Source organism: Haliotis rubra, unplaced genomic scaffold (genome assembly GCF_003918875.1).
Source record: "Haliotis rubra isolate DU_JTF1 unplaced genomic scaffold, ASM391887v1 Scf373, whole genome shotgun sequence".
In the NCBI taxonomy this organism is placed as follows: Eukaryota; Metazoa; Mollusca; class Gastropoda; order Lepetellida; family Haliotidae; genus Haliotis; species Haliotis rubra.
This window is the reverse complement of record NW_025767050.1, coordinates 700,881-716,742: the sequence shown is the minus strand read 5'-3', so window position 1 is coordinate 716,742 and position 15,862 is coordinate 700,881. Positions and strand designations below refer to the sequence as shown.

The 15,862-nt window shown below is 40.3% G+C and overlaps 1 protein-coding gene across 1 annotated transcript; it reads left to right on the top strand.

The window, feature by feature from the left end:
- Nucleotides 1-1,805: 1,805 nt before the first annotated feature.
- On the top strand, nucleotides 1,806-11,796 carry LOC124286052. The gene is made up of 6 exons (XM_046722370.1): nucleotides 1,806-1,882; nucleotides 6,311-6,373; nucleotides 9,065-9,213; nucleotides 10,131-10,280; nucleotides 10,734-10,771; nucleotides 11,631-11,796. Exons 2-6 carry the CDS (start codon nucleotides 6,312-6,314, stop codon nucleotides 11,739-11,741), a joined length of 510 nt encoding a protein of 169 aa, XP_046578326.1. The 5' UTR covers nucleotides 1,806-1,882; nucleotide 6,311; the 3' UTR covers nucleotides 11,742-11,796.
- The last annotated feature ends 4,066 nt before the right edge of the window (nucleotides 11,797-15,862 follow it).

Sequence of the window (15,862 nt, the reverse complement as noted above, 5' to 3'; positions counted from 1 at the left end):
ACTGAAAATTGCTAAATTTTACTGAAACTATATGAATAAAGATTTATGTAATTTTCAAACTCCTTTTTGAAACGAAATTTGTAATTGAAAATATTCTATTCAATGTCGTCATGTTAATGTAAATACAAAATATGTATATATCATTGCGTCAAAATAGTCCCCTTTACGATAAAATTAGTAATATACAGCAAACTGTGCTTTTCCGGTATGACGTTTCCACAAAGGATCTCTAGTGTCCAAACAATGAGAGAATAAATCACTATGACACAAATGATCACTGCAAACACTAAAACAAACAAAAATGGTTGGGATGCCCTTTTGACTAAACCTGCTTGTCCAGATTCGAATAAATATCACCTCTCTAAATATTTACTAGATGAATTTGCCGCAGAGGTTGACTCTGTTTCAAAGTTTCCAAGTGATGCCCTACTTCATCTGGAACTGTTTTTGCTGTACACCATAACGAATCTTATAAGGATTTCGTTTTTTCACCCAGTTCAGACTGTTGCAGAAAAAAATCTGCAGTTAAAAGAATCTGAAAAACAATTCTGCAGAAAACAAATACTGTAGGAAATTTATGCAGTAATGTTTTTTCAGAGCCAATGTGTGAGCTTATGAGCACGTGAACACACTGGTACATTATTTTTTCCTCGAGATCTTTTCAGTGATATAAATGTCCTTGTTGCGTGCCTCCTTCTGTGTGTCAAGTTAGAACTTGCTGACCATTCTTAAGTTGTCCCAGACGGCTTAATATCATACAAAAACTATATGTCTGGGTGTATTATGAAAGGCCTTCGATGGTTAAGACTGCAAGATGCGAGCAACTGCTCAGCATGGAAATACGCTGCTCAGCAGGAATGGTTCAGGAATCTGAGGATACGATCTTCCTTGTCACCCTCATGGAAAGAAACATGACGAGTATGGTCTCAACTGACATATGTCAGCCCTACTGTCAGCCTTACATGCCTTACGAAGTCTTACTAAAATGTGTTAGTTCGGATTTTGTTTTATTGTTCCCAATAAGCTGAATACAAGCATGCAGAAAAATATCTGTACGTAACAGCTTGTGGGATCAACAGATATATATACATTAAATATCAATATCAACAGTAATATGTTTTGATTACGTAGTTATTCAGGATTAAATACAGGGATGCGAGGAAACCATTTGGTTTACAAGCTTTCAAAATTATTATTTCTTTCTGTGGTGAATATGTCCTCAATTGTCTTCTAATTCTTCTGTGTATAACTTATAACTAGAATAACCCAGTACCCAGTACGGGGAGTATCTCACTCAACGAACATTAATTTTACTTGTGACACACCCGTGCCAGTACTGCTCACATACCCGTTCCGAAATGACATGAAAAGAGTAATACTATTGAGTGATATGAGTGAGTGGCCCCGTGAAGATCCGGGTTAGAATTGATCTTCAGTAACCCATGCTTGTCGTAAGAGGCAGATGGTCAGGTTCGCTGACCTGGTTAGCACATGTCATTGTATCCCAATTGCGTAGATCGATGTTCATTCTGTTGATCACTGGACTGTCTGGTTTACAGTCTATTTACAGACAGCTGCCAAATAGCTGATATATTGTTGTGTGCGACATGAAACTAAGTGAGTAATATAAGCAAGTTGAAACCTCGTAACACGCATTCACATAAAACGTTCAAATCAATCAGATGCCCGAACCAGAATCAAGCAATATCACTGCTGTTCATAAACAGACAAGATTCTAAAAACAACTTAACGACATATGGGTACCCCTCCTCTGCACCCTCACCGTACCTGTCTTGACCTGTGGGTGGAGCTATCGTACCGGCTGAACAGTTGGGCAGTGATCAGGCCAAAGTTTCAGTCGTTATCCACTGCATTCAGACAGGTTCGTATATTTTCGTATTTTGCTAACTATTTTCCTTTCTCGTTTTCATTTGTACAGATTAACAGCTGTAATTTACAAAGGTATGCTATGTACAAATGCCCTTTCACTGTCATGTATTACTGAACGTTCAACTGTACATTTACTAGTAATGATAACAGTATCTGTCCAACTTGTGAAGATTCATGTATAAAATTATAGAATTATTTCATTATGTTCCAACCTGGCCTGATCCTGTTATAATATGCAAGTCATACTACAAGTAGAGAAGGGCCCTGCTACATAAGTATGCTTTAATAGTACTTATTTAATAATATGCTCTCTTGAGTAATACACTGGACACACGGACCGTTTAAGGACTCGAATCCGCGTCCATGAATAACAGGTAAAGGACCACAAGACATGCATCTTTACATCGACAGCAGGGATCGAAATATAATTCAAGATAAATTTCCTGTTTTTCTAAAGCAGTGTACTTGATTGTTGTATTACAATTGTGAATGTCACCATTGTCATTTTAAGTCTCTAATGTGACGTCATGGCTCGCCATGTCACAGTATTTGTGTATTACATTGTGACGACATGGTAAAGTTGCTTCATAATATGAGAGGCGGTGGGGTAGCCTAATGGTTCAAGCGTCCTCTAGTCGCAATGATGACCCGGGTTCGATTCCCAACATGGGTAAAGTGTGGGAAGCCCATTTTGGGTGTCCCCCGCATATTGCTGTAATATTGCAAAAGGCGGCGTAAAACTTGACTCACTCACTCACACATGATATGATCTGTAACAGTAACGCTGAAACGCAAAGGCGGAAAATGAGTGATGTTACATTATTTTGTGAATGTGTGTGTGCGTGCGTGCATGCGTGTGTGTGTGCGTGCGTGTGCGTGTGCGTGTGTGTGTGTCGTCTCTCTCTCTCTCTCTCTCTCTCTCTCTCTCTCTCTCTCTCTGTGTGTGTGTGTGTGTGTGTGTGTGTGTGCGTGCGTGCGTGCGTGCCTGTGTGCGTGCCTGTGTCTGCGTGCGTGTATTTTGGTGGTTTCAATGTCCAATTAGACCATAATTATTGCAAGGACTGTATGAATCGAAACACCAATGGGCAAACTGTTTGAAATCACGGCATGTATAATAATAAACCAAAAAAGAAACTTTATATGTGTTACTTTATGTCCAAAACATGATCATATTAATTTATTAGTGAATAAATCTGGTTTATGAACATACGGAGCGTACAGGACAACATGATTAGGCATTAAGGTTCGCTTGGTGCACATTCCGCCGTCAACAGCAGCACGATAGGGTCACTTTTCGACTTCACAGGGAAAAGCCATCTGTTTTGAAGCTTGTTCAGTATGTCCCCTTCTCGCAGTCACAAGAGCAAGGTAACGTTGTCTCATTGGCTGCCTAACATCATTGAACACAGCATCAGGCAACCCCCGCCATTGATGTACCTACATGGCGCCCAGCTCTTGAACATTCTGGGATGACGTTTCATGGGATTGAGGTCACGTGATCTCGATTGCCACTCCTTGACGTCAATACAGGATACAGTTCTGCAGGACATTTCGTGCTAAAACACCTGTGTTGTGTCACATTGTCATGTTGTAATTGGAGGCCTGGACTATGAGCAGCCATGAACGGCACCAGCTCCGGAACAAGGCCCTGGTCACGATATCCCACTGGTTTGAGGTTAAGACGACTTACGACAAGACGTGAGCGCACGTTCCTGCAGAAAACTCCCCAAACTTCCTGTACGCAGCAGTTGGCGTGACGTCGGCAAATTGCAGCGTTATACGTGATTCGTCGCTAAATGCAACCTTATTCCATTGTCTCTGGTTCCAGCGCAGGTGCATTTCTGCCCAGACTAGACGTTCTTTACAGTTTACCTGTGTCAGAATCTGCCCAACATAAGGACGGTCCCGCAAACGGTCTCTAGTGGTCTGGGCAGTAACACCACCTCAAAACAGTGTTTTACTGCTTGGAAAACAATTACACAAATGACGTCCTCGGCATGGGACGTCACACGTGGCCGTTCTGTATGTATGTATGCATGTATGTAGGTATGTATGTATGTACACTCTATGTATGTACGCTGTATGTATGTATGTATGTATGTATGTACACTGTATGTATGTATGTATGTATGTATGTATGTATGTATGTATGTATGTATGTACACTGTATGTATGTATGTATGTATGTATGTATGTATGTATGTACACTGTGTATGTATGTATGTATGTATGTATGTATGTATGTATGTACACTGTATGTATGTATGTATGTACACTGTATATACACTGTATGTATGTATGTATGTATGTATGTATTTATGTATGTATGTACACTGTATATACACTGTATGTATGTATGTATGTATGTATGTATGTACACTGTATGTATGTATGTATGTATGTACACTGTATGTATGTATGTATGTATGTATGCACATGTATGAACACTGTATAAACACTGTATGTATGTATGTATGTATGTATGTATGTATGTACACTGTATGTATGTATGTATGTGTATGTGCGTGCGTGCACAATGATTATTTATGTTATTATTATGTCATTTATAGTGCTGTTTCTCGACTGCTACTTTACTGCCCAACGCATACGTGATGCCATTAGCAGGATCTGTACTCCTGCATTATATGAAAATACTGTCGCGTCAAATGTCAATAATGACATGTTTATGCAAATTGGGCGCATGTTGGGCGCAACTAGCGCGGCAAAGTATGTTTACCCTTGCCACCTCAAGGCTACAAACGTTGCAGCGTCAGGGGAATGTTGTCGCTTTGGTATTCATATTGATATCTCACTAGATGTAGGAAATAAGGGCTTATATTCCTTAGTATGCCACAGACATCCCAGACAGTGTTACGCTATATCAGTTCAATCAGATGTTGTCGGAAGAAAAGCATCATGAATATAATTGTTATCATTTTCCTCTGATTATGATTCTTTATTAAGATAAAGCTTGTTATACACAAACATGACATACTGAGGCTTTATTAAGATAAAGCTTGTTATACACAAACATGACATACTGAGGCTTTATTAAGATAAAGCTTGTTATACACAAACATGACATACTGAGGCTTTATGAAGATAAAGCTTGTTATACACAAACATGACATACTGAGGTGTCGAGGTGCTCAAACCTAGAACTATAGAACTATAGTTTTATAGTTCGCTAGAACCCTTCTTGTTAAGTACGCTATCAAAAGAAAACAGACGTCCGATGGCCATATTATTATTGGTGAGGTGGAAATTGGATGTGGATAAGATACAGCGATTTTGTCCATTATGTAACTTAACAGTAATTGAGAACTAAATTCATTTTGTATTAATATTCCAAGCACATGTAAATATTCGTATACATATTTCCCATTTTCACTGACCCTACCTTTGCTAATCCAAGGGATTTAACACTTAGTAAATTACGTTAAATGTGTCATGAATCGCCGATCGTCATGACTGTAATTTTTTGCTGTAGTGCTCCTTTTCAAAATACCTCAACTGTATCAGCTCTATGTGGGCCTGTTGCCTTTATACTGAAATAAAATAGATTGAATTGATGTCGTGACTGATTTTTATAGTGATTCATAAACACATGCTCTGTCATCGTATCGCATGCTGACAGTCACTGGATTGTCTAGTTCAGATCAGATTTGTTTACAAACAACATCATACATCTGTAATACAGCTGAAACAAATATCTGCTCATGATATAGTCACAGCTGTACAATCGACTCTGCTTTTGGCAGAGATTACTTATGAATGTGGAAAGTCCAGAGCTCCAGATAAGCTTTCGTTCATGTGGGTACTGTACCCACTGTAGTTTTTTGGACTGGGTATTATGAATGTTGAGTGGGTATTTCATTTTCCGTTACCCACTGCTTTCAAATATGTGCGTATTTCAGTCATTTTACTTACCTAAGTATTATGTCATTGAGTAAGTTTACTAAGCAGGTATGTTCTGCCTTTTGTCATACCTAATCAAAACCAAATTTAATATAATGGAAATGATTTCATAAAAAATCACTCATCCTATACTGACAGTACAACACTTGTCCTATACTTACAGTACAACTTGATAGCAATCGATGTCTTTTCATTACGTAAGCGAGTTTTATAAATATATTCCGTACGCATTTGTTTTAAACTTATGGCGTATCTAACATTTTAAATGCGTAATTGGTACGCAACAATTATTTTTTCAATGCGTAATTGGAAATTTTCTATGCGTATTTTACCCGGATGCGCAGCTTATCTGGGCCTCTGTCAGTGGAAAGAGTTTTGTCGCTTCTATTTACATCTATTTTTAACTTTACGTCAAATGGAATCTGTTCCTTGGGTTAGTCAGGACCGGGTATTCTGGCAGTATACATGTATATTTACCTGGATCCTTCTGGTTTGTTTTCAGGATGCTCGCCCTCCGTCTCACCGTGTTCGCCCTCCTCTTCTGTGGGACCTGTGGTTTCTCCAGGTATATCACGATTTTCATCGAAACAGTAAAAATCTTATTTTGCAAAATATATTAATGAGCTCTTATCCTACTTCCACTATTGATACTTTCAATCTGGTTACATAGGCGGATCCATGGGGTGGGGGGGGGTGTTGCAGGGATGCGCACCCCACCCCATCCCTTTTGTCCTGTTTATTAAATGACCATTGAAACTCTGGTGAAAATGAAGTGTGCACCCTCCCTTTTCTCAATAGTGTGCACCCCCCTTCCTCAAAAAGCTGTATCCGCCCCTGGGTGAAAAGAAACATTCCGTGATGGCATTACATGCCCAGGAACGTATGACTGGATTGAGCGAGTTGCCCGAGTACCATGGTTCCTTGGGTGTCACCGTCCCTTATATGAGTTGCTCGCAATATCAGTCACCATCCCTTATATGAGTTGCTGGCATATCAGTCACCATCCCTTATATGAGTTGCTCGCAATATCAGTCACCATCCCTTATATGAGTTGCTCGCAATATCAGTCACCATCCCTTATATGAGTTGCTCGCAATATCAGTCACCATATCAGTCACCATCCCTTATATGAGTTGCTCGCAATATCAGTCACCATCCTTATATGAGTTGCTCGCAATATCAGTCACCATCCCTTATATGAGTTGCTCGCAATATCAGTCACCATCCCTTATATGAGTTGCTCGCAATATCAGTCACCATCCCTTATATGAGTTGCTGCAATATCAGTCATCAGTTGCTCGCAAGTATCAGTCACCATCCTTTATATGAGTTGCTCGCAATATCAGTCACCATCCCTTATATGAGTTGCTCGCAATATCAGTCACCATCCCTTATATGAGTTGCTCGCAATATCAGTCACCATCCCTTATATGAGTTGCTCGCAATATCAGTCACCATCCCTTATATGAGTTGCTCGCAATATCAGTCACCATCCCTTATATGAGTTGCTCGCAATATCAGTCACCATCCTTTATATGAGTTGCTCGCAATATCAGTCACCATCCCTTATATGAGTTGCTCGCAATATCAGTCACCATCCCTTATGAGTTGCTCGCAATATCAGTCACCATCCCTTATATGTTTGCTCACCAACCCTTATATGAGTTGCTCGCAATATCAGTCACCATCCCTTATATGAGTTGCTCGCAATGAGTATCGCAATATCAGTCACCATCCCTTATATGAGTTGCTCGCAATATCAGTCACCATCCCTTTATGAGTTGCAATATCAGTCACCATCCCTTATATGAGTTGCTCGCAATATCAGTCACCATCCCTTATATGAGTTGCTCGCAATATCAGTCACCATCCCTTATATGAGTTGCTCGCAATATCAGTCACCATCCTTTATATGAGTTGCTCGCAATATCAGTCACCATCCCTTATATGAGTTGCTCGCAATATCAGTCACCATCCACCATCCCTTATATGAGTTGCTCGCAATATCAGTCACCATCCCTTATATGAGTTGCTCGCAATATCAATATCAGTCACCATCCCTTATATGAGTTGCTCGCAATATCAGTCACCATCCCTTATATGAGTTGCTCGCAATATCAGTCACCATCCCTTATATGAGTTGCTCGCAATATCAGTCACCATCCCTTATATGAGTTGCTCGCAATATCAGTCACCATCCCTTATATGAGTTGCTCGCAATATCAGTCACCATCCTTATATGAGTTGCTCGCAATATCAGTCACCATCCCTTATATGAGTTGCTGCTCGCAATATCAGTCAATATCCATCACCCTTATATGAGTTGCTCGCAATATCAGTCGCCATCCCTTATATGAGTTGCTCGCAATATATGTCATCATCCAATATATGAGTTGCTCGCATATCAGTCACCATCCCTTTAATGAGTTGCTCGCAATATCAGTCACCATCCCACTGAGTGCCACCATTCCTCACATTCGTTCATCTCCACTGACAATATCAATAACTGGGTTAAACATAGGTTGTTACACACGCGATATTATTGTTCTTGCTGATGTGTTCGGAAATAGCGAGTTTCAGTTACTTGACATATATTTAATGTCCTCGAGTCTGATGGTGAGCGACCTGACATGTAACCAAGGTATTGTTCGACTGCAGGGGGTCCAGTACATGTATCCTCTGGGTTGGGTCTTAAGGTCTTGATGCCTATACCATAGACCTGCAGGTCAAGAGGTATTTGATTGTCATCTGCACCCGATTGCTGAGTGAGTGAGTAAGTTTAGTTTTACGCCGCACTCTGCAATATTCCAGTTATATGGCGGCGGTCTGTAAATAATCGAAGCTGGACCAGACAATCCATTTAACAACAGCATGAGCATCGATCTACGCATTTGGAATACGATGACATGTGTCAACCCAGTCAGCGAGCCTGACCACCCGCTAACATCAGTCGCCTCTTACGACAAGCATGGCTTACTGAAGATCAACTCTAAAACGGATCTTCAGGGGTCCCAGTTGCTATGAATGATCTTTGTGATCTCGAAATGTAATTACCATGTCACCCAATAATTTTGTCAAACACTGAATTCGAATACTGCTGATAGCGACGTAAACACCAAACAAATAGCCTTGAAACTTATATTGCACACAGGCATTGTTGGTTGTATTGCAGGCCATTTGTTCGAAAGGCGTTGACATATGTGAAAGTTGCCGAGAAGGAGATATAATCCCAGCTCACTAAGCGTTTATATTTCAGGTACTGGTTTAACCTGTTCAACCGCTGCAATCCTCCTCAGAAGATGGTGGGCAAGTTCTGTGTTGCCATGCTGGACAACGATTTCGATGGTAGCGGGAACGTCACCAACAGAGACATCGGCTTCGACATTATGCATTACAATTACGACAGTAAGTAGGATTAGATCTGGTTTTAAAATAACTTTTGTTCAGAAACATGTTTGTGACAATCACGAACATAATAGCTTAGGATAGATGAGAGCATATCTGAGCCTCTGGTCAGTGGCAATTTGGAATGAAGAGAGACGTTCTGATGCTTTCTGTCCCTGACTATTGGACTCGATGAAATACAGAAAATAATGACAAAACATGGACGCGAAATTCCATGTTCTGAGGCTGAATTGTTACATTGATGATGTTTTATCATTTCGCTGTACCGTCTTTCCTTACTCTCTCTAGTCAAAGCCAAGCGTGTGTGTAAAAATAAAAATAACGTTTTCCTGGGAACATTTAAAGTCAGTCTTTGACACATTTCAGCCTTATTTCTATATACTGTGTTTGGTAGCAAAATTGCTCTATTTCTATCTAAAGTTTTGCTGACCTTGAGGACAAACGTGTCATAGGGGTCCACTTGCATAACACATTCTTAGCGCTACAGTTGTTATAAAATGGCCACAATCGCCATCTTGCGGTTACAACTTACAATTGGTCCGGAACAATCTTAAATTACTAAGTTCGTTGAAGTCCTTTCACTGAACAATCTTACTTACAATCGTTCTTAGGCCTCTACATGCAACTTAACAATCGCCATACATTTGCCCTACCCCACTTGAACAAACCGTTATTGTAACACGACTTGGATTTAAGAACAATATCTTAGCAAAATCTTCAGTAGTAGAAATTCGATCTCTTAAACTCGACTCCTGTCCACAGGTGTCTGCAAATGCGCACGAAAGTAAAAATGATCATGGCACACAACACGTGCCTCTCCACCGCGCCTTGCTCAGATTTCGTTTTGGAAAACCGTTTCGGGACTTGTAAATAGAAATGTATGCACAAAATGGTGAATCGGTTTTTGTTTCTTGCAGATGACCTCTGCAACAGCCAGGAATGGGAGGTCGTGCAAAGACTGACGTGCAGGTATGGCTACTCTGAGCAGTACGCCCGCTTCCTGTTCGGCCAATTTGACAACAACAAAGATGGCGTGATGAGCAATGCAGACTTTAATTTTCCAATTGGTAAGATGTGTGCCCAGTTGGGTGAACAGTTCAAAGTGTACACTGGCATTTTGTAATGCAATAGTTATTACGGATTAATGTATTTGTGAAAATAGGGGGAGTAGATCTGTTCACAATACCGTGTTTGGCAGCCTCGGAACGATAAACTCAACTGACAGACTGACTGAAAGGGTCATATTCACCTAATGATTTCGTGATCGAAATAATCTATTGAAAATATGATTTTCTGCCTGATGTCTAAGCTTCAACATTACACTGAAAAGCATGTTTCTGGAAGTCAACAAAAGACTTAATATTGATGTGTGTCGCAGTCATTGTTCACAGATCCATTTGCTTATAAAATGTCAAGATGTTAATCCCGTGTATGACATACGTGTTTATTTTCTTGGACCGCCATGGAATAACTGAACAACTGGAAACAACATTGAGCCGATTTTATCTTCTGTGTTTCAGCTTTCCCAGGAGCCGGCTTCCTATCAATGCAATACACTGTAAGTAATAACATATATCATTGAATATCACGGCGGGGGACACCTGAAATGGGCTTCACACAGTGTACCTATGTGGGGAATCGAACCTGGGTATCCGGTGTGACATGCGAACGCTTTAACCACTTGGCTTCCCCAACCGCCCCTATTTGTATAAGGGTCTATGTTGTCTGTATGTTGTCAAATATAGATTGACAACAAACACAGATTACACTTTAAAAATTAATGAAGCATTTAGGTGTGAATTTGGGTCTGTGGGGCTCTTTTCAATCTACTTAATTATATCTTATACTTTAAAACTTTAAAACATGTGTACGTTTCATAAACTCTTCATATACATGTATATACGTCTACGTTGTCATTTTAACACTTTCTCTATAATACAGCGATAGTTATGACAAGCCTTTGTCAACAACGTCAGCTAGCCTGACCACCCGGTCCCGTTAGTCTCCTCTCACAGGGTTGCTGAAGACCAGTTCGAACCCGGATATTCACGGGTCCCTACACACATTACACCCATCGTTACGTTCTACATGCACCACCTTCACAGTTTCGAATACTACAAATGGTCACTGTGAATACTTTCTCATAAAGGAGGCTGTAGTAGTAATTGGGTAAAGCGTTCGGTCGTCACGCCGAAGGCCCGGGTTTGATTGTCCACATGAGTACAATGTTTTAAGTCCATTTCTGGTGTTCCCCACCGTGATGTTGCTGGAATATTGCTAAGAACGGTGTAAACAAATACTCACTCACCAATACCCCCCAGCTTAAGTGTATACTCCTCATGATGATTCAAATGATTTACAGGACACCCATTGTCAATGTACCTCTTTTCACTCACACACTCTCCTCCTGTCTGCAGCGTTTCAAAGACCAGTACTGCTCTGACCCGAAGAACAGGGAGAACCCCGTTGACCGCGTCCAGTGTGCCGAGGTAGATGCGCTGAAACCCGAGGACATCAAGTGTCCATGAGTCGAAACCACATCCACCAGTCATGTACAAACGTCAATAAAACTGTTGTCAGTAACAAGCCTTGTGTACTCCCTGCTGACACAGTCAGTGATGGCCATCATCGGCGGATTCATGTTCCGTTATTAGATTTTGCTTGTAATAATAAGTGCATTTAAAATGCGCTAACCTCCATTCACTAGGTGAATGCTTATAGCGCTAACAAAGTCCACTGGTATTTTACAAAGTTTGTAATTTGGGGTTAGATTAGGCTGTGTTGTAAAACTGTTTAACCAGGTAGGTCTTTAAAGCCCTTTTGAATGTGCAGAGATTTTCAATATTTTTCAAGTCACAAGGCAGTTTATTCCACAATGTTGCTGCGTTGAAGGAAAAGGATCTCTTCCCAAACCATGTAAGCTTTGGCTTTGGCACACAGAGGAGACAAAGGTCTGAAGATCGTAGTTGTCGTGATGGTTCATAGTGTTTTGTGAGTTCTGACAGAATGGCAGGAGCAGAATGGTGATAGCATTGATAAGCTTAGGACAGTATCTTGTACTCAATTCTTGCATGAACAGGAAGCCAGTGAAGCTGGATCAGAGTTCAGTTATGTGGGACGATTTCTTGCACCTCATCACAATCCTGGCTGCTGTGTTGTCAACACGTTGCAACCTTTGGAGTTGCTCGTTTGATACGTTGGCCAAGAGACTGTTGCGGTAATCCAGCCGTGATAACACCAAAGAGCGCACCAGAGCATGGGCAGCATTTGTGGGAAGAAGGTGTCTGATAGCCCCGATGCTTCGTAGCTGATAGTGACAGGACCTAATCGTCTGACTGATATTAGCTTCCCAGGAGAGTGCCTGGTCAAATAGGACACCGAGGTTCTTGACTTTGTCTGAAAACTGAATGTCAGATTTCCCAACACGTATCATTTATGATGTCGTTCACATGCAGTTTTTACAAATAGTTTTTCAAACAAATTTCGAGTTGGACAAAACAAACATTTCACATTAAATTGACATCCATACACTGAAACCACAAGGTGTTCACATATTTATCCTATTTTGTCCATGCTTAACACTAAACGGGATCTAAATATATTCATAATCTTACTGTGTTCACAACAGAAACATGTCCACGAAAAAGATGGAATGTACGAGTTGATGTGCGCTGATGTGCAGTTTTCTTGCAATATCAAGGTAGTGGACACCAGAAATGGGTTCAACTCTTCACATCAACGCTGGAAAGCCCCTCAGTTGGAATGTTGGAACAGATTGTCTCTTGACACATGTTATCATATTAAAAGCTGGAGGAATACCTAATGTGTATGACGTATAACTATGCATTTACAATTGTGTAAAGTGATTAGGTTTTCACCTTTCAAAGACAGGAGTTTACTGGAATTAACGCGGTTGTGACCAGTAACTCAAAGAGCCTTCAGGAAATCACAGAACAATGCAATCACACAATTGTGGACCGTTATGCGATAGCACGTCAGATGATCAGCTGAATTACATTTTGATTTCAAAAACGCAGCTGGATCTTTTAGCAATGGCTTGTAGACTTATGTAAATCGGTTTACTTTGGAAGCCGTCGCTGTTGAAGATGATGTGAGTTGTTGTTGTTTTGATAAATATCGAGATATGCTGATTATTTCTACACACTTCTAACCATGTTGAGGATATTGACGTCTAACTAGTAACCACCTCTAAATTACGTATTATGTAACAAGGGTGAATTAAGGCTATCTCGATCGTTAAGAATGTACAATGTAAAATGGTACAAATGTTAGACACAAAAATGGAATATGCCCAGATAACTAAATGTTTCCTTATCACTGGACAAGGTACGTGTGCTAATTTGAACTTTTAGACTAGATTAAGGTACATTCATGCTGAATTACAGACATGGTTCAACATCCCAAGTGATTGCTGTTTTATCCAAGCATGGTATTCGACTCATCCTCAGGTGATGCTTGGTTAACCCCTATATGGTATTCGACTTATCCTCAAGTGATGTTTGGACCATACCAACATGGTGTTCGACTTATCCTCCGGTGACGATTGGTTCTTCTCTACTGGATATTCGACATATCTTCAGGCGATGTTTGTCTCATCCCTACATGGTATTCGACTTATCCTTATGTGATGTTTGGCTCATCCCTACATGGTATCGGACTCATCCTCAGGTGATGTTTGGCTCATCCCTACATGGTATTCGACATATCCTCAAGTGATGTTTCGCTCATCCCTACATGGTATTCGACTTATCCTCAGGTGATGTTTGGGTTAATCCCTACATGGTATACGACATATCCTCAGGTAATGTTTAGGTTAATCCCTGCATGGTATTTGAGTCATAGCCAGCATGTCACAGGAAGTAAATAATTTTATTTACAGGGAGAGCTGTAAACTCTGGTAAGACGGGTTGGAATGAAAGAAAATCTCGCCGGAACTCTGGTTAACCTTACACTATAGCTCGGGGAAGAAACATACTAGCCAAAACTGTTGGAGGAGACTGTAAATGGCCGCTCAAGTGTTTTGAGCGAGTGACAGGGGTCAGTCGAGAGCAATTTTTCAATGCATTTTATGGATCGAAAGACTTTTATATGCAGAAATCATACCTGACAGGTTCCGACACATAAACCCAAACGCAGATATGTAGAGGATGCCAGTAAAAGCAGGCGACAGAAATATATCACGTTATTCTTGGAGGACAAACCATTCAAACATGCGAAAAGGCTTTTCTTTCAATTCATGCTGTCGGTAAAGGTAGAGTAGGAAGAGCATTGAGTAAATGCAACTCTGACAGGGTACCTGGCATAGATAGTTGGGACAGACATCACAACAGGCCAAACATAATCAATGACGAGGATGTGGAGTTTATAAAGAAACAAGGCATGTTGCATTTTACCAAGCGTTTACTATGCCAGATGAACCCTGGGTGAGTCTGCCCAGTAGGTATTCGAGGATACAGTTTGACCCGAAATCAGAGGAATCGTTCCACACAACCTAAACCTGTACATCCTGGAAAGGTCTCCTGATCTTTAAGATTATTCTTCTTATTTTGATTGGAGATCAACCTAAACATCTCCTTCATCTAAAGGTCGTGTTTCTTTACTGTTGGCACCTAATGACACATTGGTTTGATCTAACGCTTGTAGGAAATCAGTCGTGTAGTGTAGGGCAAGGAGGTCTCACAAAGTACTGAAAGACACTTGGACTGTCAGAGAATCATATCTCAACATACTCATATGCAAAACTTCTATAGTTTATATACATGGATTATAATATAATTATTTGCCGAAACAACTTTCTCAATAATTTCTGGGAATACCATATGTCAAAGATACGTATTGGTAACAGTATTTCAGAATGACCTTTTTATGTGTGTGTTGCCAAAGGTCATAAATATATTGTAACATATCCAGAAAGTTATTGTTGACTTGAAGTAATATTTGTCTGAAAGAACATAATCATTATATAATCATAACTCGTATGATTTCTTCCAGCGACGACAGAGATGATAGATAACCCGTCTGCTACAGTGGAGTATCCAGTAGGAACGCCATTGCTAGCGCCATACAGAATCAGAATCAGTCTTGTCTGGAACGGAATGAAACCGTTTAATAAGATCAGTAGAATAACGTCTTTACATGTTAACATCAGTCGCTTCTGATGTTGAATCAAATGCAAACTCAGTATGTCGATTTTCTCCAAAACATGAGTTTGATGGTTAGTCCACTATTACACCAAACACTTCAATTTTGAAACATACAATGAACTCTGTTTGAATTGAAAGTGAGATTGGAGATGGGAGGACAATTTTACCCTGCTTCATTTAGGGATTTAGAATTACAGATGGGGCTAGTCAAAACGGCAAACACCATGATTTAGGTTCTGTGAGACAGATTACACTCATGTTTTTTTGTCATTTCCCATTTACCCGTAAATAATAAACCTCTCTTATCACAACGGATCAGTGTTCCAATCCATCTACGCGCATGAACAGTCTCTGTGTGACGAAACTCACACGAGTTAACTCCCTTTCACATCAAAAAGCACATAAGGGATTGTATGTTTTATATGTTGTGCATGGGCTTTAACTTGGTGTTGATAAATACACACAGTCAAATCATGCTCTCTAGG